At 42.2% G+C, this 27,173-nt stretch overlaps 1 protein-coding gene across 5 annotated transcripts; it reads right to left on the reverse strand.

Annotated features, from left to right (window-relative positions):
• Positions 1–1,317: 1,317 nt before the first annotated feature.
• Positions 1,318–26,757, reverse strand: LOC106605372 (pleckstrin homology domain containing, family F (with FYVE domain) member 2). Of its 5 annotated transcripts, none has more exons than XM_014200909.2 (2): positions 26,602–26,757; positions 1,318–4,922 (listed from the first exon to the last, which is right to left on the reverse strand). In XM_014200909.2, exon 2 carries the CDS (start codon positions 4,909–4,911, stop codon positions 4,165–4,167), a length of 747 nt encoding a protein of 248 aa, XP_014056384.1. In that variant the 5' UTR covers positions 4,912–4,922; positions 26,602–26,757; the 3' UTR covers positions 1,318–4,164. The 5 variants fall into 5 exon arrangements, with proteins under 5 accessions (XP_014056384.1, XP_014056385.1, XP_014056382.2 ...); XM_014200910.2 differs by lacking the exon at positions 26,602–26,757 and adding an exon at positions 24,818–25,132; XM_014200907.2 differs by lacking the exon at positions 26,602–26,757 and adding an exon at positions 18,131–18,193.
• Positions 26,758–27,173: the final 416 nt, after the last annotated feature.

Here is a 27,173-nt window from a genome sequence, read left to right on the forward strand (position 1 = left end):
ACTTGGGCTGGATGGTGCATCAGAGGGACTTGGGCTGGATGGTGCATCAGAGGGACTTGGGCTGGATGGTGCATCAGAGGGACTTGGGCTGGATGGTGCATCAGAGGGACTTGGGCTGGATGGTGCATCAGAGGGACTTGGGCTGGATGGTGCATCAGAGGGACTTGGGCTGGATGGTGCATCAGAGGGACTTGGGCTGGATGGTGCATCAGAGGGACTTGGGCTGGATGGTGCATCAGAGGGACTTGGGCTGGATGGTGCATCAGAGGGACTTGGGCTGGATGGTGCATCAGAGGGACTTGGGCTGGATGGTGCATCAGAGGGACTTGGGCTGGATGGTGCATCAGAGGGACTTGGGCTGGATGGTGCATCAGAGGGACTTGGGCTGGATGGTGCATCAGAGGGACTTGGGCTGGATGGTGCATCAGAGGGACTTGGGCTGGATGGTGCATCAGAGGGCCTTGGGCTGGATGGTGCATCAGAGGGACTTGGGCTGGATGGTGCATCAGAGGGACTTGGGGGCATTTAACGTGAACGTTTTGTTAGACCTGTACCTGCGGGGAGATGGACAGTAAAATGTTCCCATTCCAGATGGGGTTTTTTTTAAACGTTTTATTTTTTTTTGTTTTTTTTTTGCGCAAGTTAAGCTTCATAAATAATTTATTGCTTGAGGGAAAGGGATTGGTAAATGTGACAAACAACCATCCCTATAATCTTAAATGTCAAGGCACCACAGGCTCAGTTGAGGGCCGCTTGATAATTCATCAGAAACAGATGAATGTAAGATGTCAAACAGATAAATGGAAGGACAGATATGAACATGGCATCTTTAGAATGAGTAAAATAACAATCAGAAATGCTTGGTGCAGAGCCTGGCACAATTCCTCAAAATTGTGTAAGAATTGGTTACAGTTGCACAATGCGGAGACACAAGGAATTGTGTGATGCTCAGAACAGAAAGCAGTGGCTAATTAAATTCTACTACATAACATTTCTGATCAAGTCACTTTTAGTTAAGATATGCATTAGGAAAACAAAATAAGACAGAATTTTCTGGGCTTCCCATTGAGTCACTGGACAAACAGAGCTTGAAAACAGCACTGACAGAGCAGTTTGGCAGCTGGATTATGGCATGATTGTTACAAGCACTACAGGCCATGTGACTGTCAGGCAGCCTATGAGGTCATGGAGCAGTCAGTTCTCAGCTCCCCGAGAAGACGGTCACCACCACCAAGCAAGCTCCCTCTAAACACCATGGTAAATAGTCATTCCCCTCTGAAGCCATGAGGACTTTTTCCAATAAGCCAAAGAGACAGATTTTAGGCAATATGGTATTTATATATTTCAATTCAGAGAAAATTAGTATCCAATGATGATATGCTGTATTACATTCAGGTTTAAGCCCTTTTAAGACTTATAAAATGAGAATTTAAATGGCAACAGAAAAAAAATATTCTGAGAGAAAACAACAAAAAACACCACCCGATAGCAATGGAGAGAACTTCAATTCCATGAGACTTGAGAGGTTAACAAACCAAACCAGATAAGCAGGCAAAGAAAACTAACTCAAAAACGTATGGTAAGCTCCCTTTCAGAAATCTCACAATGTTCCCTCAGTTCTGTGTTCAGACATCATTTTTGCTTAATGGGTGTACAATGTTCATTCTCAGGTTGTGTAGGTACCCCTAGGTCACTCTCCTGAGGTGATGTCAGACAGGAAATCCTGTCCTGTCAGTCTACGGTCTCAGCGGCAATGTAGCTCGTTTACGACCTCTCTCCAGAGAAAGAGAGTAAAGTGCAGGTGTTTAATCCGGTCCATACATGAAGGTGAGACGTGCACAAGGAGACCTGAAACAGCGGCATTTGTATAACTACATAGTATATTGTACAAAACAAACCCCAAACACTATACAAATATACAAAATCAACAGAAGTCATTTCAAAATATTCCTTAAGTGAGGTGAAAGAAAAGAAAAGTGTTGATTAAGGAAACTACAGATTATGGTAGGATTTGCATTAATATAGATGTGCCCAATATCTATAAGTAGGATCAACAGCAAAACTTGTTTGAGTATAATGATAAACCTTCAATACAGTGAGGGAAGTAGTATTTTGAGCATCTGCAACAATACAACCTGATAATCAGATATAATGGGGTAGGAGATTTAGATCGAAGTACTGTATGACGTCTCATGTCTTATTGCTTGCCAAAGAGATTGACTTTTATAGGGTTCTACAGTTACTTCTTAGAGAAGCTAAAAAAGAAAAGGAAAGAAAAATGATCCCTTTTGTTAGTTCTGTCACTCAAACACACATTTCTCAGGATAAACGTTCCAGATTACACTGAAAGACTGCAAATTAGTTCAAGTCTTTGCCACCTGTGAGCCTGACTGCTTAGGTGTAAAAACAAGTTGCTTTAAAAAAGGAGAGAAAGGATTCCCATGGAAACACAGGAAGATAAACTATGCCCAGACTGAAAGTGATTGAATTAGATCTGTCTGTCCCAGAGTGTAAAACCTGAAATGGTTAGTGCATTTCATATTCGAATCACAGCGTGAAAAAGTGATGGTGGTTGTGGGTAGGTCATCATTAGTCCTCCAACAAGCCTTTCACATGTCAGTGTCAGCTGACACAGAATGGCCATACCTTATAGGGAAGCTCAGTTGGAAGAGGGACATGGGAGGCAGGGACAGTCTTGGTTCCTCTGAGAGAAGTCGATGGTAGACACTTCCTGTACGTTATGCAATGATTTCCCGTCCTCTGTTCAGGCAAGTTCAGTTCAGCTTTATTTTCTGACAGGTCAGGATACCCTGGAACTTTGAGGGCAGGTTAGGAAGCAGTCACATACTGAGGAGACCACAGTAAGACAATGGGCTGATTTCCTGATCATTACGGGTCAAGTTTCTGCTCTCACAGCACTCTAGAGGCACTCAGTGGAGACTCCAGACAGAAACTTGTCAAATACTCTAGATGAACCAAAACCTAACAGATAACTATCTCCAACACTGGACAGTACTCTATAAAGCATGACAATATTTTTAGGTGCATGTTTTCTTCTATGATTTAGTCAAAAATATCTGAAGTAAAGCTTTCTAGCGCATCTACACACACCGACACAATGATGACACAATCTTCTCCCTACAGCCATTATTCAGCTTAGGGTCATACCGACAGAACACAACCTGAAAATAGAAGTTACAGTACTAGGGTCTACTCTGATGCAATATCTCATTAAAACAGGCCTGCCCAGACAACTCACTTTCTCAGAAGGCACTGTGTGAAAATTAAGGTCTGTGTGAGGTACATTTTCGGGATGATTGAATATGTGCATTTCAAATACATGCTATTACAAGCTAAGCTGTGTAGAAAAACTCTTCAACTTCAAAACTGAAAGTTGGCCACCACTGTATGCTGACATGCACACCTAGAGGAGCTTCTCCATACAATCATAAAGCTTTAGCTGATTTGTCATAAGCAAATAACTACAAAAGACAGATCAACAGATCACACTGTTTATGTTTCTGGCTTTGATACTGTAATCATTTGAGAGGTTAGTTAAGGGGGGTTTATTTAGGTTAGAAAATACTGAAGCAGGTACAAACCGAGAAAAAAAGCACCTATAGGTATTTTACCTGAAATATTTAAATGGTTAGGTAGACCATGTGAAGTGTGACTGAATGCTAATCCCTTCTCCCTGAAGAAATATCAGCATTGAGGCATGTACCTCTTAAGGTTCATCTGGTGGGGGGGGAGAAAAAAAGGGAAATGAAAAGAAAAAAAGGGAAATGAAATCAAGAATATAATAGAAGAGAGGATGACATTAGCATAATTCTCTCCTGTAGTGAGGTCCACTGTTTAATGGAGAACAAAGAGGATGACTGTGGAGCACGCCATACAGGAAGCAGCCATACTACAAATAGTGTGTGGGATATTTTTACCGAACTTACTACAATTCCCATCAGGCATTTCACTATATTATCATTAAAAAGCGTTTATTTCAGCTAGAAGAAAAAATTACTTTTCCCCAAAACACTGCTGTGCAATGAATGAATCTTCCTACGGTATTTTGAAGCTGCGGAGAGAAAAAAAAATTATAATTACAAGTGGAATATTACTAATTGATTACTAAAAGGGGAAGATGGAAGGCTGTCAGGAGGGCCTTCCTCAGTCACTGCTGTCCTCCTCATCTTCGTCGTCCGACACGTTGTTGAACTTTGACCCTGACCGGCTGTAGGAGTCCGAGCGTGGGCCTAAGCCCGTCCCCCCTCCTGCGGAGGCCAGCTGCAGGTAACAGAACTCACACACACGCACCGGCTTGGACGACTGGCTGGGCAGCAGGAATTTCTTGTCAGAGCACGGGCCACAAACCACATAGCCGCACTTGCGGCAGTGGTGGCGGCGGCTTAAGGGCGTGAACTTGATCTTCTGGCAGCGCATGCAGAGGGTGGCCTCTGAGTCTGGTATCCAGACGGCGGCGTGCTCGCCAGTCGGCGCCTTGCCACTCTTCTCCAACAGGTCGCCCACGCACTTGCCGATGTGGCTCATCCACTCTGACTTCTCGGTAGCGGTGGCCGCGTAGACAGCGAAGGACTTGGTGGGTGTCTTGATGAGCCAGCCGTTCCGCAGGTCGCCTTCATCAGCCACCGTGTCGATGGTGACGCTCTCCAGCGGGATGATGTGCTGCTTGTTGTACTTCTTCTTCTGGATGACAATGTTGCCGTACACCAGGATGTCGTTGAACAGGAAGAACTGGCGCGCCTTGGGCTTCTTGCGACACAGCTTGGTGAGCACACCCTCACCGATGAGTACCCGGCCCGGTATGACCAGTGGCTGGCCCGCTGCGCCGAAGCAGCCCTCGACTACCTGGATCCGCTTGGAGTTGGCCTCGCTGTTCGCCAGCCGGTCCACCATCTTAGCCTCGCCTGGAGCAGACAGAGAGAGGAGGGAGAGAGAGAACTATTGTATTTGAATGTTTAGCAAATACCCCTTCAAAGCTGTGATACAAAGATTGAAAGTGGGAAAAAAAGTCATCCATTTCATTGTATTATAAGAATATGAAAAGCGATATAGGAAATATATGGCAGGCAATACAGATGAATTTCAATTGAGAACCTCTAGCAAAAATGTCCATGGACTAGGCCTGAAGTCTCATTCACTTAGCTGCTTTATTAACTTAAAAGATAAGCTCACTCAAAAAGGAGGATTTTTTTATTGGACATCCTACTCCATAATACGTGAACATGTAATTATGTTATCTTCCTTTAAAACGCTTCTGAAAAATCGAGGACAGTTTCATTTTCTCTCTTCATCTCAATGACACCACCAGATCATTCTATGTTAACCCAGAAAGTAATTTAGCTAGCGTAATGTTACTATCTTAGCTAACAATTATTACATACAGCTATTAATAAGGTTGGCTAAAAGATAGACGGAACACTGTATTTGTCCCATTATGGCAACTGTGAGAGCATGGGCAGCGCCATTGAGGCCATCTCCATTTTGAAGTAGTCAAATGTTCTTCCTCTACTAGTTCTATGAGTTGGTAAACAAAGTGAAAGGGTGCATACTGCCACCTGAAGTGTGCTGTTTGAACAGGTATACATTTACTGCCACCTGCAGTTATGGAATGTTTTCATACAAGTATAATTCACTGGCTGATCCCTCCTGATGACCTGGATGGAATTATGTGATCCTTCCTTTACTCATAGGAAGTCCCACCCTGCTAACTACTTCAAAATGGTGAAAGTCCTCAATAGCGCTGCCCATGCTAAAACGGGCTCTTGGGCACTAGAAGCCTCTATCTTTATGGGTTGGCTACACTTTCAGGATTTCAAGTTACCTTGGAGGTTTGAATTTGTCCACAGAAGATGGGTGTTAAAAATCAGAAAGAGTTTAATATGGGTCTTTAACTCTTTAGGGATAGGGGGCAGCATTGGGAAGTTTGGATGAAAAGCGTGCCCAGAGTAAACTGCCTGTTACTCAGGCCCAGAAGCTAGAATATGCATATAATTAGTAGATTTGGATAGAAAACACTCTAAAGTTTCCAAAACTGTTTGAATAATGTCTGTGAGTATAATAGAACTCATACGGCAGGCCAAAACATGAGAAGATTCCATACAGGAAGTGCCCTGTCTGACAATTTGTTGTACTTCTGTAGCATCTCTATCGAAAATACAGGATCTGTGCTGTAACGTGACATTTTCTAAGGCTTCCATTGGCTCTCTAAAGCCGCCAGAAAGTGGAATGGGGTTTTCTGCAGTGTCTGGGCGAAGAACAGCAGGAGAATTTGTGAGTGGTCAGGCTGGGAACAGTGACACTGGAGATGCGCGTCCACGAGACTACTCCATTTTTTTCTTTCAGCCTTTGAATGAATACAACGTCGCCCGGTTGGAATATTATCGCTATTTTATGAGAAAAATAGCATAAAAATTGATTTAACAGCGTTTGACATGCTTCGAAGTAGAGTAATGGAATATTTTGAATTTTTTTGTCACGAAATGCGCATCACCCTTCGGATTGTGACCTGAACACACGAACAAAACGGAGCTATTTGAATATAACTATGGATTATTTGGAACCAAAACAACATGTTGTTGAAGTAGAAGTCCTGGGAGTGCATTCTGACGAAGAACAGCAAAGGTAATCCAATTTCTCTTATAGAAAATCTGAGTTTGTGAGGGCCAAACTTGGTGGGTGTCAAATTAGCTAGCCGTGATGGCCGTACTCAGAATATTGCAAAATGTGCTTTCGCCTTAAAGCTATTTTAAAATCTGACACCGTGATTGCATAAAGGAGTTCTGTATCTATAATTCTTAAAATAATTGTTATGTATTTTGTGAACGTTATTCGTGAGTAATTTAGTCAATTCACCGGAAGTTTGCGGTGGGTATGCTAGTTCTGAACATCACATGCTAATGTCAAAAGCTGTTTTTTTATATAAATATGAACTTGATTGAACAAAACATGCATGTATTGTATAACAATGTCCTAGGAGTGTCATCTGATGAAGATCAAAGGTTAGTGCTGCATTTAGCTGTGGTTTTGGTTTTTGTGACATATATGCTTGCTTTAAAAATGGCTGTGTGATTATTTTTGGCAGGGTACACTCCTGACATAATCTAATGTTTTGCTTTCGCTGTAAAGCCTTTTTGAAATCGGACAATGTGGTTAGATTAACGAGAGTCGTCTTTAAAATGGTGTAAAATAGTCATATGTTTGAGAAATTGAAGTTATAGCATTTGAGCTATTTGTACTTCGCGCCACTCTATACCATTGGATATTGGTGAGGCGTTCCGCTAGCGGAACGTCTGTCCCTAAAAGGTTAACTTTATCGAACAAAACAAACATTTATTTTCTAACATGGAGTCCTGGGAGTGCCACCAGATGAAGTTCAAAGGTTAGTGATTAATTTTAATGCTATTTCAGACTTTTGTGACACCTCTCCTTCTTTAGAAAATGGCTGTATGGTTTTTTGTGGCTAGGTGCTGACCTAACATAATCGCATGGTGTGCTTTCACTGTAAGGCCTTTTTGAAATCGGACACTGTGGTTGCATTAACGAGAAGTTAATCTCTAAAATGGTGTATAATACTTGTATGTTCAAGGAATTTTAATTATGAGATTTCTGTTGTTTGAATTTGGCGCCCTGCAATTTCACTGGATGTAGGCCAGGTGTTCCGCTAGCGGAACCCCCTTCCCAGAAAGGTTTTAAGGGATGGTTCACTGAAATGACTCAATTATGCCCTGTAAGCAGTCGATGGAGAAGGTAGGACAATCAATACTTTGGTTTAGTTAGTCTGGCACGGTTTCCAGATGCTAACGCTTTAGCATTTGTGGCACAAATCCCATTCAAGTCATGGGACCGATAGCTTTTCCCCCCACGCATCATATCTAAATCATCTGAAAGTATCTTACATTGATTGTAAAGCTCAATAAAGCCACTTGTTGATGCTTTGAACATGAAGCATGGAAAATGCTAATATCAGTCCCATGACTTGGAAATGTTGAAACAGAAACTAAACCAAAGCATGGATTGCTGCCATACCTTGTCTATAGACCGCTTACAGAGTAAGGAAACCAATGTGTCATTTGGGTGAACTATCCTTTTAATGTACCAGTAGAGAATTGCACCGCAACATTATATTCTAACAGGTTCTGATGTACCAGTAGAGAATTGCACTGTGACATTATATTCTAACAGGTTCTGACGTACCAGTCGAAAAACTAAGCTGCTCCTATCTAACTTTCCTAACGATGACAACCTCCATTACTCGCTCGACTCCTTAACCTCGCTCTCTGCCCAGAAGACACCGTCTGTCTTTCCCAATCTAATTCCCTCACTCTCTATCCTGAGGGCACTTCCATCTGCAGCTTCACAGAACCATGGCATGAAACCAGAAAGCCCCATTTGCCCAGGAACACTAAGGTAATCTGCCTAAATGACTACCGACCCGTAGCACTCATGTCTGTAGCCATGAAGTTCTTTGAAAGGCTGGTCATGACTGACATCAACACCATTATCCCAGAAACCCTAGACCCACTCCAATTTGCATACCGCCTCAGATGATGCAATCTCTATTGCACTCCCCACTGCTCTTTCCCACCTGGACAAAAGGAACACCTACATGTAAATGCTATACATTGTAGTGGAGCATGTTGAGAGCTTCAAGTTCCTTAATGTCCACATTACCAACAAACTATCATGGTCCAAACACACCAAGACAGTTGTGAAGAGGGCACGACAAAGCCTATCTCCCCTCAGGAGACTGAAAATATTTGGCATGGGTCCTCAGATCCTAAAAAAGTTATACAGCTGAACCATCGAGAGCATCCTGACGGGTTGCATCACTACCTGGTATGTCAACTGCTCAGCCTCCGAATGCAAGGTACTACAGAGGGTAGTGCGTATGGATCAGTACATCACCGGGGTCAAGCTTCCTGCAAACCAGGACCTCTACACCAGGCAGTGTCAGAGGAAGGCCCTAAAAATTGTCAAAGACTCCAGCCACCCTAGTCATAGATGTCCTCTCTGCTACCGCACGGCAAGGTCTAAAAGGCTTCTTAACAGCTTCTACCCCCAAGCCATAAGACTCCTGAACAGCTAGTAAAAAGGCTACCCCCCGCTACTCTATGGTTATTATCTATGCATAGTCACTTTAACTCTACCTACATGTACATATTACCTCGACTAACCTGTGCCTCCGCACATTGACTCTGTACCGGTACCCCCTGTATGTAGCCTCGCTACTGTTATTTTATACCTCTCTTTTTTTGTTGGTTAAGGGCTTGTAAGTAAGCATTTCACTGTAAGGTCTACACCTGTTGTATTCGGCGCATGTGACAAATACAATGCTACCCTCATCTCTCCCACTCTTTGGAGTGAATCCAAAACTAGCAAAGCAAACACAGAAGTTTATCTGCTTTGACCCAACTTCCAGCAAAGGCACTGAGCGGGAGCTTGTAATTGTACATTCATATAGGTCAAAGGTAATTGATGAGAAAGACGATGGCCTGTGTTTGCCCTGTGGGCCTGGTACCCTGCGAGAGGGACATACTTCAGTTGTTTGAACTGGTGATGCATTGATGATCACTCAATCTCAAATCAAGCCTACAGATTGCATACACATAGTCTACTCAACTAGGCCATCTCTTGATGTTGATACCAAGACAAATTCAAACTTAGGTACACACCTCTGGCAGATCTCTAATATGGAGTGGATCATAGCAATGCAATGCCACTCCAGGCCTGGACCCACTGTTGCTGCTCTGGGATTGTGCTAATTAGCAGCAGAAGCTAACACTAACATAAGCACTGGGGCCAGGCTAAAGGCAGGGAGGGCACACAGGTTCACAGTTATCTGTGCATTAGCCACCTAGCCCAGAGAGCTAACACTATTGACGACAGGTGATATGGAGCCATGGAGCATAGGGCCTTGTGTGCCCCTGCCTGGAGGGGATATTGTTTAGAGACATATTAGCCCTGTTAGTGAGGCCTCTCTGCCTACTGCCATGACGACAGGCGTCAGCTGCAGTCAAAAGGAAGATGAGATCTAGAGCCAGGCCTGAGAAAGAAACAAAGAGAGAAAAAAAAGAGATGAAGGACTGTGTCAGGGAAATGAATCATAGGAAGTTAAGAGGAAGATACAAGGCTGCTTGGTCTCTTCATTTGTACTTAATGCCCAATAGAAAGAGAGAAGACTTAAACCTTTCAACATGTCTGATTACAACAGATGATCTTGATCACGTTACACTGTCAAAACATTTTTCAATACTTTGCGGTGGTGAGGCTGCATGGAGGCATCGATTCAAACACCTACATGTAAATGGCAAAGGCATACGAGGGCACTTTGACATTCAGCATTTAGGCGTGACGTTCTGCGCCCACCAGGTTAGGCGTGGTCGTTTTCATCTGAAGGGCCCAACATGTTGGGACAAAACCAACTGCCAATCCTGGTTGTGACTGTGTGAACTACTGTGACTCACCTCTGCTTTGAAAAGTTAAACACAGAGTGGAGAGGGAGGCCTATGCCATTTCAGAGAAAAGTGCTTCAGAGTGAGGCTATAGATTGTGCATTAACTTTATACAGTAACAGGCCTAACGTGTCTTAGGCCTATAGTACATGTACTGCTTCAGTGGATTCAATAGATTTAGTTCCGAAGATGCAGATTCCAGCTCTCACACAGCTCTCATCCAAAATAACAGCATAATGACCTCTGTCTCACTTTCACGCCGCCTCCTCTTCAGTGTGACACGCAGTAAACAGATGGGGAAGACAGAAAAACATCTCATGTCCTTTCAGCTTAGCTCGGGTCATACACCACCTTCAGCTCAGCGAGTCAACCAGTGCACTGCCTGAAAGAGTAAGCACATACTGACTGAATTCATTTAGACCTTTTAATACTATGCATGTGCATGCATGTACTTCTGCTGTCAAATAGGTTAGGGTGCACAGGGTCCACTACCTAGTAATCTCGGAAATCCATAACTAAAATCCCACATAATTGCATCAGATGCTTGATTAAGTTCTGGGGGCAGAGTTGCTAGAACAGATACTAGAACGAGGAGGGGAAGCAGAGCTGTAGCTCCACCCCCTCTCCTTGCAGGTTACAGGCACGTTTATGGGCCAAATGTCCCCTCCCCTCCCTGAAATTTTAAAGATGTGCACACCTGTGAAATCGTGATTTGTCCAATTGATCCGTGACAAAAGAAAATATGCACTGGAACAGGGTAATTACTCATTAGTCATCGAATCAAACACATGCGTATGTCCACGAAAGATTTAGTACTGTTATTAATAATGACAGATAAGACTTGATTTCAAGAGTAATATAAAACAATATAAAACAATAACAAAAAATAACAAAGCAAAATAACTACCAAGCCAAAACACATACAGGACAACCACCTCCTCACACAAACCGGAATTCCGGTGAGACACCACGCAACAGGTAGCAACAACACTTGGGAGTGTTTTAGTTTGTAATTTGCTGATTGGTTGCTATTGTGCCTCTTGTCTCTGAGTGGACGTACAGGTTGCCAAGTTGACAGGTGGGAGAAGGTTGCCAGGTAGCAGAGGGTAGCAAGGTGGTGAATACACCTCTATCCCAGCACCAGGTTGACTATGGGCTTCCCCATCACCAGCTGGTCCTTTCAGAAACTCATAAGCTTTCCCTCCGCCATCAGCGACACCAGATCTTGGACATGTTGGGAAAAAAGGACAACCTTTTACAGCGCACTCCTCATAGTTTTGGATGCTGGAGTAACAGGACTAAAGGCTTCATTTTGAATGGCAGGGTTAGCTGACGCTTGTTGCTATAGCCTACCTCAGGTTACGGGAGAAGCAGTAGATAAAGATAAACCCATGATTAATAGATTACGAGCTCTGTCCTCTCGCTCTTTCAGGTTTATTTTTCTAGCCATTTTGCCCAGAATCAGATTGAGAAAATACACCCAACATTATGCAGACATGGAAATAGGACTACTTCAGAAAGTCAACACTCATGATGTTAGTTCTTCTTCTCCCCACAACGTTTTCTATGTGAGGTTTATGAGTTTGTGGGGAGGGCCCAATGAACACAGTTGCCACCCTACATCTACCTTAGGCAACATGAAGGCCAATAATGCTAACATTTTCCATAGGCAGGAGGGCATCCAAGCTACACATGGTGTAATGGTCATAATAAACTAATGGTATAGGAGGAGACACTGCCAATAAACAGCAGCTTTAAAAAGGCCTGGCTCTCATAATGAATGGTTCCTTGCCCTTTCCTTCCTGTAACGTTGAACAGAAGAGGCACTGCATGCAAAACAGTCTTATTTCTGTCACAAATTGGGAGACTGCATCTAAAAATAATCCAAGGTTTCCCCAGATGGGTCAGCATTGCAAAACAAGTGTCTTCATGAAGCAGATGGAGGGAGACAGCAGGGGACATTCAACCTTTCTCCTCAGTGCTGGGCTACAACATTACTTAGCCTAACTAACTTTGAGACACTAGAATACTCTTTGAGGACCACTGAGTCTGAAAGTGCAATGCAATTCTATACCGGCCCACGTCTCATGAACTCTGGCAAGACAGAGAAGTGACTCAGATACCAAGAGAATGAAAGTGTCAGAAGGAAGAAAAGGAGAGAGGAATTTTTATGCTCTAACCCAAACAGAAACCTCCAAAACATGCAAATCGATTAAGAGGGTTCGGTTGTTGACAAGGATGCTGCTGCTTTTGCATATGAGGTCAAAGACAGGCAGAAACTGCACAGCCAATAGAAATCCCCGATCACGCTAGTAGGCAACGTTGGCTAGCTAAGCTCATGCATAGAAACACGTCAGCGGGTCTAACGGTCGTCTGGTGCACAACTGCACATGTGCAGGCCGTCAAAGCAAAGGCACTCCTTCGATATAAAGTTGTTTTTGACGAAAATGAAAACGTGTTAGTTTGTCACTTTCACGAGGTTGGGGTAATAACACGTTCAACTACTTATTAAGACTTCTCAAACCCTAAACCCCGGCCTGCTTAGTCTATTTCACGAGCGTTCCTGGAAGCCTCGCAATGTTGCGCCTCTGGGTTTAGAAACTCTTGTGGCGTGGTAGCTTAACGACGTCACTGTTGGGGGGGGGCTCATGTTTTTGGTGTATGCTCAGTTTGTTTGCCACAGCCTCCTCCTACAGAGGAAGTAATTACGCTGCACACATTAATCTAAAGAGATGAGGATCAAGTTATTTTTACACCTTTCACCAAAACACGAATTCATGAACTTAAAGCAGAAATCAGCAGTTAAAACAATAAAGCAACCTCCACCAGTTTCAGTAAAAAGTTAAGGGATGGGGCCAACCTCCACCAGTTTCAGTAAAAAGTTAAGGGATGGGGCTTGAGAAATGTAACCACTCAAATTCATAGAGCTATGGATGCAAGGATTCACCATCCATGATAAAGTTATAACCATGTTTTAAGGCTATATAGGGTTTGTATTTACTTTGTTGACAAATATTGGGAGTAAAACATGTTTATATTTGGGGTTATGGTAGAGCAAGACAGTTGAACTTAGGTCATAAGGCATTTATAAGTTATATTCTTCAAGAATCAAATGGGTACATATAATTAATTTACACTGAGTGTACAAAACATTAAGAACACCTGCCTTTTCCATTAGACTGACCAGGTGAATCCAGTTGAAATCTATGATCCCTAATTGATGTCACTTCAAAATCAGTGTAGATGAAGGGGACGGGATGGGTTAAAGGATTTTTATGCCTTCAGACAATTGAGACATGAATTGTGTATGTGCCATTCAGAGCGTGAATAGGCAAGACAAAAGTTTGAAGTGCCTTTGCACGGAGTATGGTAGTAGGGTGCCAGGCGCACCGGTTTGTGTCACGAACTGCAACACAGCTGGGTTTTCCAATAGTTTCCTGTGTGTATCAAGAATGGTTCACTACCAAATTGACATCTAGCCAACTTGACAACTGTGGAAAACATTGGCGTCAACACGGCATAGCATCCCTGCGGAACACTTTCGACACCTTGTAGAATCCATGTTCTGAGGGCAAAATTGAGGCTGTTCTGAGGGCAAAAAAAAGGTTTGTGGGGGGGTGCAACTCAATATTAGGAAGGTGTTCTTAATGTTTTGTACACTCAGTGTATATGTCTAAAATTGATGTAGAAACTGCTGATTGCCCCTTTAATTTAAAGAAGCATTGCATGAAAGACTGATGATAGCATAATTCAACCAGACAGGAAGAGAAGATCCGCCTCAAGCATTTCAGCTATTAAAGTGTAAGTGTGACTGCCAAGCTCATGATTCACTAAACCTTGGACCATGTAGCACAGGTCCATTTGGTATCTAATTCTGCTCATTTTAAGGACGGCAGGAAGTCCAAAAACCACAGAGGACCACGAGCTGATGCCCACTCCACAGCCATCCCCAATCACACTTGCAAGAAGATACCGGTAGCTTCCGAGTGGCACAGTGGTCTAAGGCACTGCATGTCAGTGCTAGAGGCATCACTACAGACCCTGGTTCGATTCCAGGCTGTATCACAACCGGCCGTGATTGGGAGTCCCATAGGGCGGCGCACAATTGGCCCAGCATCGTCCGGGTTAGGGTTTGGCCCGGGGTAGGTCATCATTGTAAATAAGAATTTGTTCTTAACCGACTTGCCTAGTTAAATAAAGGTTTAATAAATATAAATTATAGGCCAACTTTCCTTGCTAGCTGAAGCAAACATCAATTCACTACCCTAGTAACATGCTTCTGATATGTAAACGTTAAGGCAAAATATTGCTGATTTCAAAGCTCATCGACATCAAAAACTTTACATTTTCATCGTCTCCCCCAATTCACATATCATCTTTGCTCTAGCCTTGAACTGTCTGTGTGTGTGAATGAAGTCAAGGGTCTTAAGAGACTGCGCACACTTTTATACAAATAAAAAGCAGCAAATGTTGATCAGTATAATAAAATAAGTCAAATGTTTTTCATCTGTAGCCGCATGGAATCATCCAAAACAAGCTCAATAACTCATTGCATGCACACACTCCTATTGAATATGCATTCACCTGTACTGTGGATAGACCTAGGTTACATCTTGATTTACCCAGTCTATCAATAGACTAGACTAAAGCCCTCAAATTCAACTCTAGACCTTGAGCCAGTTCCACTGCTTGGTTGCGCTGCAGTTCCACATGCATTGGTCCCCGGCTCAAATGTTTAAGATATGACTGCATCGGTTGGAGGGACCCCAAACCGACCGGTCAGAAGATCCATTAAAACATTGATCATAGGCTATTACTTTCTTCTGACCTTCCGAAAATACCTCACCTTTGTGACAACTGATGTCTCCTCTCCTTCAGTGTCGAGCATGTAACGGTGTTGACAATCATTGATCAACAAGTCATTTTGCATGCCGAACAACCAGAGCTGGGACAGTAAACCAAAAATGATCGATGCAGACCATACTAATCACTTATCTCAGGCATGTCGCTGACATCGTTCATTACGATAAGTAGCCTATACTAGAGAAATGGGAAGTTTGCCAATATAGGTGATCGCTAATGGAACAATTGATGGCTGCAACCATAAAAACTAGTAGCTGTAGTTTAAAGTAAAAAATAAAATAAAAAATGTGTGCACATTCATGTTTGAAATGTATTGTTATATTTATCACATCAATACAGGCAATTTATCGCATTATGGATTACCAACAACCCCAGGCAATATTAGTAGATTAGTCAAACTGTGTACACTGCTTCCCGCGAGGCCGCACGTCACCTCCCGCATTCAAATGTTTGTAAAATGGCTTGTGCAATATTAGGCTTTATTATTTGATTGACAACCAATGTAATTTGCTAGGTTATTGTTATCAAATGCGCTGTTGAAAATTGTGTTTTACCGTAAAAAAGTAGCCTAAGCTACCGCCTGAGATAGCCAACTGGCTGACTATAGCCAACTGGCTGACTATAGCCAACTGGCTGACTATAGCCAACTGGCTGACTATAGCCAACTGGCTGACTATAGCCAACTGGCTGATCAGGGCTTAGGCTCATTAGATTTTATTTTGATTGTTCAGGTTCACCATAAGCAACAGTTTCAATAGTTTAAAAAAATAAAAAAATAAGTGTATATGGTCATTTTTAGATATGATATTATAAAACTTTATCCTGTATAACGATGTTTGCAATAATGTTTGCTACCCACACTGCATGGGCAAAGCGGGAGGAGATAACTTTTTTAATCAAAAAAGGTCTAAACCATTCAATTGAGACAGGGCTGAAATCCAAAGTTGTGCTATATTTTCATTGGCTATGTCATAGCTAATTTGTAACGATGAATATTGACACATTACTAGGTCAAACACTTTGAATCTGCAAAAATGACAAATTAATTAGTGGGTGATGGGGATTTGAGATCGAAAGTTTTGGGACAAAATGCAAACATTATCCCCATTATGTGATAGTGGGGTGGTAGATGCAGAGTCTTCCTTCTGGCTCAGCTCAGGTGCCGACATAAACCATAGACATACACACACACACATATATATCACATGCATACAAAAATTATACACACATACACAGCGAGGTCAGCTCAGACAGATTCAGCTTAAAGGCACCCAGCTCATGAACTCCATTAGCTGCAGATTAGAATGGAAAACGAATGTGCTTATACAACAAATGTTAGTGCATCGAATCGTATCACATCGTTCCTCTAATCAAACCAAATCGCTCCGAATTGTTTAAAACCAAAAAAAGTTGCACATCCCTAAGATTTACCATTCAAATAAATGATTACCTTTAGGTAGTTCGTTTTTTTTAACCAAATCTGAAAAAGATCTGACTGGGTCAAGTGACATTATGCGACTTTGGCTGATACGCCTTCTTTATTTGTTGTGGTATCGAGTATCTTAGTCAAACAATTCTGGTATCATGACAACACTACCGCACTGTGTTATCAGCTTACAACAAACCACTTCAGCCTTGCAGAGGACACACTCCTGGCTTACCATGAGCACAGCATGTCTACACAGAGGATTACATGATCTCAATATGAGATAAGGGGGTTGTAAATATGTTGTGTCAAGTGGCCGTTTATGTGATATCTAAACAGATGTGCAGTGCAGCCACATTGACCTGTTGAATAGGACAGGGCTAAGTTAATGTCAAACCCCTCACTGCAAATATAGGGGGGTTGGTGACCATTCAAAACAAGCCATTTGACCAAATAGCCTCTGATGATATAGTGGCATGATGGCATTCTCACTTCACATTTAGGGTACTACAGTCGATATGGTACCCTTCCCCAGATCTGTGCCTCGACACAATCCTGTCTCGGAGCTCTACGGACAATTTCTTCGACCTCGGTTTTTGCTCTGACATGTCAACCGTGGGACCTTGTATAGACAGGTGGGTGCACGCCTTCCCAAATCATGTCAAATTAATTGAATTTACCACAGGTAGACTCCAATCAAGTTGTATAAACATCTCAACGATGATCAATGGAAACAGGATGGACCTGAGCTCAATTTTGAGTCTCATTGCAAAGGGTGTCAATACTTATGTAAATAAGATCTGTTTATTATTTTTAATACATTTCCAAAAATCACTTAACCTGTTTCGCTGTCATTATGAGGTATTGTGTGTAGATTGATGAGTAAAAAATGTACATAACCCATTTTAGAATAAGGCTGTAACGAAACAAAATGTGGAAAAGGGGAAGGGGTCTGAATAGTTTCTGAACGCGCTGTATTTGTAAAATCCCAATAGAGAATGCCAACTAAATGCTAAAGAGCACATTGTAAACATTTTGTACAGTTTCTGACCTAAACTATACAAGTAACTCAAAAATACTACTCACTCATTTTGCTGCACGCACAAAACTAATATTTGCCAGCAAGGCTCTTGATCCAGGACGGGATTCTCTGCTGTTACCAAGCAATGCTTGATTTTGGAATAAGCTAACCACTTAGCTAGATAGCTAACTAGCTACTAAATTTGCACACCAAATGCTCAACTGCTGACATTTAGCAGATTTTAGATTTAACATACGTTATAAAATATATCTAGCTGGCAAACATTTAGTTGTGAATTCCATACTGTAATTAGATCCCCTGGCGCATGCTGCACAACAGTGAGTGACTCACAAAGCTCTGGTCTCCCGTCGTTGTTTTCTTGTAAACAAACACCATGTGACACGTGACTGGGGACTACCGTAAACTTCATAAGAATGTGACAGACTAACTGAAGAACGCAATGTTCTTAATCTCCTATAGTATTGCACAAGTTGACTGCAATTATTTACTTAAAAAGTGTCTACAAATATTCAAAATGTATCCCGTGGCTTTTTCCAAATGCCCCGGTATATACTGCCCAAGCCTAATTCATGACATGTACAATTGCTTGGGACTGTCGTGAATGTGCTCTCTAAACCAGAGCAAGAGGGCAGTCTAACCAAAGCATGTCCAGTGCACTGTATTTACAGAATACCCATATCAATCCAATAGCAACAAGGTTTAATTTGAATTTCAGTCTAACCTTTGTTAGGGGACCTCTACCTTCAAGTGAAGGTGTGGAGTGGGACATTCCACTGTGTAAATTATTACAGTGAAGCCACCTGTAGATAGGCTAGATTATAACCTTGTGCAGGTGAGATCTAAAAAAAAAAGGGGGGGGGAAAGAGGACAATAAACACTGGTTCTCGAAGAAAAAAAAAAAGAAAAAAAAAATACCCTACTCTTAAAATGGCAAATAATTATTCAGCTACTATTCTCTACCAAGAACCTTGGAGGGAAAGCTTTAGTCATTGCCATAACTTGCTGACACAGAAGCTAGTAAAAAAAAAGCATTAAGCAGAAAGGATGCTAACTTTGACTAGAGGAGGGGAAGCCATCCCCCACTATTGTGGGGCTAGGCTATATAAAACCTATGAATCAATTTAATGGAGCAGGCAATGTACCATGGGATTTGATTTGAATTGATTGAAAGATTTCATTTGGGTCAGTCACTTAGTCAAAGACACTTGGCAAAAACCGGAGGTCACCACCCTTTGACTTCAACTGCCTCTCAGGCCAAAAGTTGACACGCTATATACAGTTGAAGTCAGAAGTTTACATACATAGCCAAATACATTTAAACTCAGTTCACAATTCCTGACATTTAATCCTAGTAAAAATTCCATGTCTTAGGTCAGTTAAGATCACCACTTTATTTTAATGTGAAATGTCAGAATTATAGTAGAGAATGATTTATTTCAGCTTTTATTTCTTTCATCACATTCCCAGTGGGTCAGAAGTTTACATACACTCAATTAGTATTTGGTAGCATTTCCTTTAAAATTGTTTAACTTGGGTCAAATGTTTCAGGTAGCCTTCCACAAGCTTCACACAATAGGTTGGGTGAATTTTGGCCCATTCTTCCTGACAGAGCTGGTGTAACTGAGTCAGGTTTATAGGCCTCCTTGCTCACACACACTTTTTCTGTTCTGCCCACACATTTTCTATGGGATTGAGGTCAGGGCTTTGTGATGGCCACTCCAATACCTTGACTTTGTGGTCCTTAAGCCATTTTGCCACAACTCTGGAAGTAAGCTTGGGGTCATTGTCCATTTGGAAGACCCATTTGCAACAAAGCTTTAACTTCCTGACTGATGTCTTGAGATGTTGCTTCAATATAACCACAGCGTTTTCCTACCTCATGATGCCATCTATTTTGTGAAGTGCACCAGTCCCTCCTGCAGCAATGCAACTCCACAACATGATGCTGCCACCCCATGCTTCACGGTTGGGATGGTGTTCTTCGGCTTGCGAGCATCCCCCTTTTCCTCCAAACATAAATGGTCATTATGGACAAACAGTTCTACATTTGTTTCATCAGACCAGAGGACATTTCTCCAAAAAGTACGATCTTTGTCCCCATGTGCAGTTGCAAACCGTAGTCTGGCTTTTTTTAATGGCGGTTTTGGAGCAGTTGCTTCTTCCTTGCTGAGTGGCCTTTCAGGTTATGTCGATATAGGACTCGTTTTACTGTGGATATAGATACTTTTGTACCCGTTTCATCTCTAGGAGACAGAATGCGTCTCCTTCCTGAACGGTATGACGGCGGCGCGGTCCCATGGTGTTTATACATGCGTACTATTGTTTGTGCAGATGAACGTGGTACCTTCAGGTGTTTGGATATTGCTCCAAGGATGAGCCAGACATGTGGAGGTCTACACATGTTTTTCTCAGGTCTTGGCTGATTTCTTTTGATTTTCCCATGATGTCAAGCAAAGAGGCACTGAGCTTGAAGGTAGGCCTTGAAATATGTCCACAGGTACACCTCCAATTGACTCAAATTATGTCAATTAGCCTATCAGAAGCTTCTAAAGCCATGACATAATATTCTGGAATTTTCCAAGCTGTTTAAAGGCACAGTCAACTTAGTGTATGTAAACTTCTGACCCACTGGAATTGTGATACAGTGAATTATAAGTGAAATAATCTGTTTGTAAACAATTGTTGGAAAAATTACTTGTGTCATGCACAAAGTAGATGTCCTAACCGACTTGCCAAAACTATAGTTTGTTAACAAGAAATTTGTAGAGTGGTTGAAAAGCGAGTTTTAATGACTGCAACCTAAGTGTATGTAAACTTCCGACTTCAACTGTATGATCCAAGTACCTTTGGTCTCAACATTATTTTTTAGGCTAGGCCTATAGGCTGACAACAGAATTTCCACCACTACAATTTCCAGTACAGGAAACGTGGGAGCTTTAGTAAGTCTATGCATTAGCTCAGCCTCAGATCGCTCACAGGGTTGTAAAATCACCATGGAGATCAAGAGTCCGACTGACACGCCTCTTTCCGACCGAGTTGTAGTAGTGGTCAAAGGGCAATGTGTCGTGTGGTTGATCCTTAAGCTCTCTGCTTCTATGTGGAGAAGTTGTTGTTACTCATACCACTCACTCAGAAAGCTATGATCGCTCCCTCAGCAGCAGGCAACAGCATTCACTACAGATTGAGGTTTAAAGTGAATAAAAGGGTAGCTGCGCTCCATATGGGGTTTGAGTATTAACACATGCTATTTTCTGATGACATGTGAAATGGCTGCTCTTCCAAACTCTTTCCAGGTTTTTGGTAGCACTCGTTAAACTCAACCATGAGGTCTGTAGGTGCAGAACCAGCGAGAGTGAGGAGTTTGGCTACACAGGAATGCACCATAACAACATCTGTTACACTCCTTTGGATGTGCTCATTCGTTCATCATATTCACTTCTGGGACATTTTAATACAAAAGGTAGCAGAGAACGGTAAAAAAGGTTGAGTGGTACGGCTTGCAGTTAGCCACTTTGAATAAAACTGTCTGCTAATAGCAAGAAAAAAACTAGGCTACTCATGGCCCATCTTGCTAACTGTTTGCTTACCTCCCATTTGGATACAAGTGAAGTTCTAACAAGTGAAACCCTCTCACAGAAGTGAAGCTTTCAAGTGAAATCCTCTCACAGAAGTGAAGCTTTCAAGTGAAATCCTCTCACAGAAGTGAAGCTTTCAAGTGAAATCCTCTCACAGAAGTGAAGCTTTCAAGTGAAATCCTCTCACAGAGACATACAAAAGGACAATAAATCAGAAGTAAAAGGCATTGCAAAAGTAAGACTGAATTGTGCCTTTTCAAAAACGCCAGGTGGGAGGCAGGCACAACAAATGCAGAAGTGAAACGCTTACATAATATGAAGAACCCTCCTGTTGGGATAGGAAACTATTTATCAATACATTACAGGCCTTTCTGTGACAGAACTACTTCCTGGTGAGTAAGATGAGCACAATTGACATACACTACACCAATCACTTTAGCAAGCTAACCAATATTTGTGAGCTGCTAAAGCGACTGCAACCTATTTGATTCAGAGTGGGAAGTATTCTAGTGTATTTAATCTGCATCCATTTATAAACAGAGCCATATTGGATTAAATGTATTGGATTACAGGAACCAGAGCAACATCCTGTACCGGTGTGGCAGAGCAGCTAGTTGCCTAAGGCTGGGAGGAGTCCTCCTGGGCAAGTCGATTGCGTTTAGCCTCACCTAGGCCTAGCTTGTAGAAAACTGGTTTTACACGGTTAAGCTAAAAAAAAACAAGGGACAAAACTGCTGTCAAAAGACTTATTGTAGGTGCTTCTTTTCAGATGCACATTTCATGCTTTGCCTCTGACCACGTGAAACTACTCAAGGGGAAAAAGTTGACAGCACCTGTATTCAATAGGCAATAGCCTATTTACACACTTGCACAACCTTGTCCTTTTGCTACTCTACAGTTATGAGAAAGTGAGCAGCATCAGGCACTGGGTAGTCGTGTGTGTGTAAAAGCAACAGCTAGATTGCTCGATACCTCTAATTTTGACACAATTGTACAACGCTGATGCTATGACCAGGTGGAAAACTAGCTAGCCAATGTCGTAATCGCAATTTCTTAATCCTGGTCCTGGCGACTGAAAGAGTTGCATATTTTAGCCTTAGCACTACACACCTGATTCAAATCCTCAAAGCTTGATGAGTTAATCATTTGAATCAGCTGTGTAATGCTAAAGCAAAAATATGCCATAAGCAGACGCATTTAGCCAAAGTGACTTGCCGTACGCATGCATACATTTACGTAAGGTTGGTCCCGGGAATCGAACCCCACTATTCTGCCATTGGAGGTGCCATGCTCTACAAACTGAGCAAGGAAAAAACCCAAAAAAGGTGCACCCCTTCGGCTCCTCAGGACGAGGATAAAGCACATCTAATGATAGCTGAGCTGTCATTGTGGTGGTGTTCTGCATTCAAGTTTCTACAAGTTTAAAATTGTGATATTTGTCATGGTAGCTAGTTGGGTAGCTAGCTAAGTCCGTTGAATCTATTTATGGCCATTGTAAGCTCTCTAGCTACTTAAGTACTGGATGTGGTGATGAACAACAAAAGGGCTAGCTATCTAAATTCTGTCTAATTAACTTGCCCAATGATGGACTAAAGGAGCCTAGCGTTAATCTCTATTGCATTCCACAGTGCCCTCTGCCACCTGGACAAGAGGAACACCTATGTGAGAACGCTGTTTATTGACTACAGCTCAGCGTTCCAACACCATAGTGCCCTCCAAGCGCACTGAGCTCAGGACCCTGGGACTGAACACATCCCTCTGGATCCTGGACTTCCCGGCGGGCCAACCCCAGGCGGTGAGGGTAGGCAATAACACATCCACCACGCTGACCTTCAACACAGGGGCTCCTCGGGGGTGTCTGCTTAGTCCCCTCCTGTAGCCGCTCACAACTCCAACACCAGCATTAAGTTCACTAACGACAACAGTGGTAGGCCTGATCACAGACACCCCTTTGGCTCCTCAGGACACAAGTGGTAGGCAGTGTGGTGCCAGGACAACAACCTCTCCCTAAACGTCAGCAAGACAAAGTAGCTGATCGTTGACTACAGGAAATGGAATGCAGAGGGTGGAGCCGGTCGAGAGCTTCAAGTTCCTCTGTGTCCACATCACTAAGGAATTATCATGGTCCAAACAGTCGTGAAGAAGGCACGACAACACCTTGCCCCCCTTAGGGGGCTGAAAAGATTTGGCATTAGGTCCATGATGATACCAGTACCGCAAAACTCGTTAGTATTGTGGCAAGGAAACAAAACACAAAGCAGATTCAACTTCTTTAGGAAAACAGACCTAATGTTGGAAACAAACAGTCATCCAGAGCCACATTTATTTATACTGAACCAAAATATAAACACAACATGTAAAGTGTTGTTCCCATGTTCCATGAGCTGAAATAAAAAGATCCCAGGACCGCCACGTCCGGCTTCTTCCAAGGCGAGATCGTCTGAGACCCGGACAGCTGATGAAACTGAGGAGTATTTCTGACTGTAATAAAGCCCTTTGAGGGGAAAACACATTCTGAATGGCTGCGCCCCTGCACAGTCACGCGAAATCCATAGATTAGGGCCTAATGAATTTATTTAAATTAACTGATTTCTTAATATAAACTGGAACTCTGTAAAATCATTGCATATTGCACATAACATTTTACGTACATATAGTTTGATTTGGTTCACAATTTCATTTTTGACATTGAAAAAAATATTGTGGTACTGGTATTGCCACAGCTTTATTTGGCATGGGCCCTCAGATCCTCAAAAAGTTCTACAGCTGCACAATTGAAAAGAGCTTGACTGGTTGCACCACTTGGTATGGCACCTGCTTGGCATCCAAGTGCAAGGTGTTAATGGTAGTACGTACGGCCCAGTACATCACTGGGCACAAGCTCCCTGCCATCCAAGACCTCTATACCAGGCAGTGTCAGCGGATGTCCCTAAAAATTGTCAAAGACTCCAGCCACCCAGGTCATACACTGCTCGCTCTGCTACTGCACAGCAAGCAGGACTGATGCACCAAGTCTGAAACCAAAAGGACCCTGAACTGCTTCTACCCCCAAGCCATAAGACTGGTAAATAGCTAACCAAATGGCTACCCGGACTATCTGCATTGGCCCTTTTTGCACCAACTCTTTTGACTCATAAGCTACTGCTACTGTTAATTATCTATCCCGTTGCATAGTCACTTTACACATACCTATATGTACACATCTACCTCAATTACCTCGTACCCCTGCATATCGACTCGGTACCCCATTTATATAGCTAAGTTATCATTACTCATTATGTATTTATTCCTCGTGTTACAATTTTTCAATTATTTATCCATTTCTCCCTCTTGTTGGGAAGGGTCCTTAAGAAAGCATTGATTCTAAATTGCTGTACGGTTCTAGAAATCCCTCTACTTACATCTCACAAAATAATTTCACAAATTAAAAATACACACTTACTGTACAATGTTTTAACCGGTTAACACAGTTGCACCCGACAGTATTTTTCAGTGACAAGATGTTTGTGGCGTCTGTCTTTTGTTTACACACAGGTGTCAGTGATGCAGATAGCTAATTAGCACAAGTTGTTAGTCCACTCTGTCTTTCATAAACTAGTGATGTTACGTTTAATACCGGTGCGCCGAGGCAATCGCTAAGCAGTTTATTTTGAAGCTGTGTGCAGACGCTTTATCAAAGGCACGTGATCAATGACGTCCGAAGCTTCGTTTCGTCAAACAATTACTATTTGTATTTAACTAGACAAGTCAGGTAAGAACAAATTCTTATTTACAATGACGGCCTACAGGGGAACAGTGGGTTAACTGCCTTCTTCAGGGGCAGAACGACAGATTTTTACCTTGTCAGCTCAGGGATTCGACCCAGCAACCTTTTGGTTACTGGCCCAACGCTCTAACCACCTGATTGTTTTGGTATCGGTTTTGGGAAAAGACAAAAAGGCTACACTGTGCATGTACCATAGTGTGTGGGATGTCATCTATAATTTGGCTGTGCTAAATTGTTTTGACTACCAGGTGCCACTAGTGTACACAGTGTCGATCAAAGCCTCGAGTAATGAACCTATTTGACACAATTGGCTGGAAATGTGCAACGCTTCAGGAAGCTTTGTTTCCCCATCACTACTGAAAACAAGCAGTGTAACATGGAAATATGTCTCTGTGGGAACCATAACCCTATAAAAGGTGTTTGTAATTTAACCTTTGTTTGTAAAAAATTATTTCTCGATGATATGCAGTGGTGTTAAGTACTTAGGTAAAAATACCTTAAAGTACTACGTTAGTAGTTTTGGGGGGTATCTGTACTTTACGGTTTTATTTTGGTTGTTCCACTGGATATCATAAGGTGAATGCACCGATTTGTAAGTCGCTCTGGATAAGAGCGTCTGCTAAATGACGTAAATGTATATTTTTTGACAACTTTTACTAAACTACATTCCTGAATAACATGTACCTTTACTCCATACATTTTCCCTGACAACCAAAAATACTCGTTACACTTTGACAAGAAAATGGTCCAATTGACACATCGAGAACATCCCTGTTCATCCCTACTGTCTCTGATCTGATATTTTGGCAAATCCAATTACTTTTGATAGCTACTTAAGTATATTTAAAACCAAATACTTAGGCTTTTACTCAAGTAGTATTTTACTGGGTGACTTTCATTTTACTTGAGTCATTTTCTATTAAGGTATATTTACGTTTACTCAAGTATGACAATTGATTACTTTTTCCCACCTGCTGACATGAACGATACGTTTCTTTAGCAAACGATGCGTTAACGTTTAGAACAAGCGTCGGGGCTCTTAAACAAAACACCCCCAGTCAGATGATACTATCGTTAATGGGCGCTAAAGAAGGTAGTTAGCTAACGACGTCTATGGTGTACTGGTTAACTAGCTAACATTAGCTACTAGTTTAAGATGACTCGCGTGGTTAACTTGGCTAACGTTATCTCAATATAATTCATAATTGGTGTATCGCTAGCAAAATTAGCTAGATCAACTTAGTTAGTTGCTAGCTACGCTCATTAGCCACAATGTATATGCAAAGGCTAGCTAAATCCTCCATTCGGTCCCGTTTCCAACTTACTAGCTAACTTAGCTGCTGTGGTGTTAGCGCAGTGGACTGACTATTGGTGAGTTAACGTTAGCTAGCTACAGTAGCTGTGACTATGGCTAAGAATAGAACACAAATAGTGAGATATCATTCCAACAAAGCACATACCCAACTTTAACTTCGGCCAGCAATTTACAAGTAACTTGTAGCTTCGTTTTAATGAAATTCCACACTTGTCAGTCGCCCTCTACCTTGCTGTCCGCGGGTAGCGGCTCACTCGTTGCCTTTAAAGTAATAACAATATGGCTACAGGGAGTAGTGGCGTCAATTGACTTGTTAAAAAAATATGGTAATGAGTGCTGGACTGGGACGTGCAGTCATAAACAGGTCGGGTCGGGGATATTGTGGCTCACTGGCGTACAATGATTTTTGGTCTTTATTTTTCTTATCCATAATTTGTTTCAGGATTGGTCAACAGGCCCTGTTGTGAAAGTAGGCAGGCTACTCCCCTAGTAAACTGGGATCCAACAATAGTAGAGAAGATAACTGTCTGGATTCCCTACTGAGTAATACTTATGTCATGTTCCACTGCTTAGATGTTTCTGACTCCTGACAGATCTTACAATGCATGATAGGTATTTATCAGCTAACCACATATAAGTTGTGTTCCCCTGCTCATATGTTGCACGCATCAACCAATGGTTGCGTGTCATGTCATTGACTGACAGATTGCTATAACA

Source organism: Salmo salar, chromosome ssa05 (genome assembly GCF_905237065.1).
Source record: "Salmo salar chromosome ssa05, Ssal_v3.1, whole genome shotgun sequence".
In the NCBI taxonomy this organism is placed as follows: Eukaryota; Metazoa; Chordata; class Actinopteri; order Salmoniformes; family Salmonidae; genus Salmo; species Salmo salar.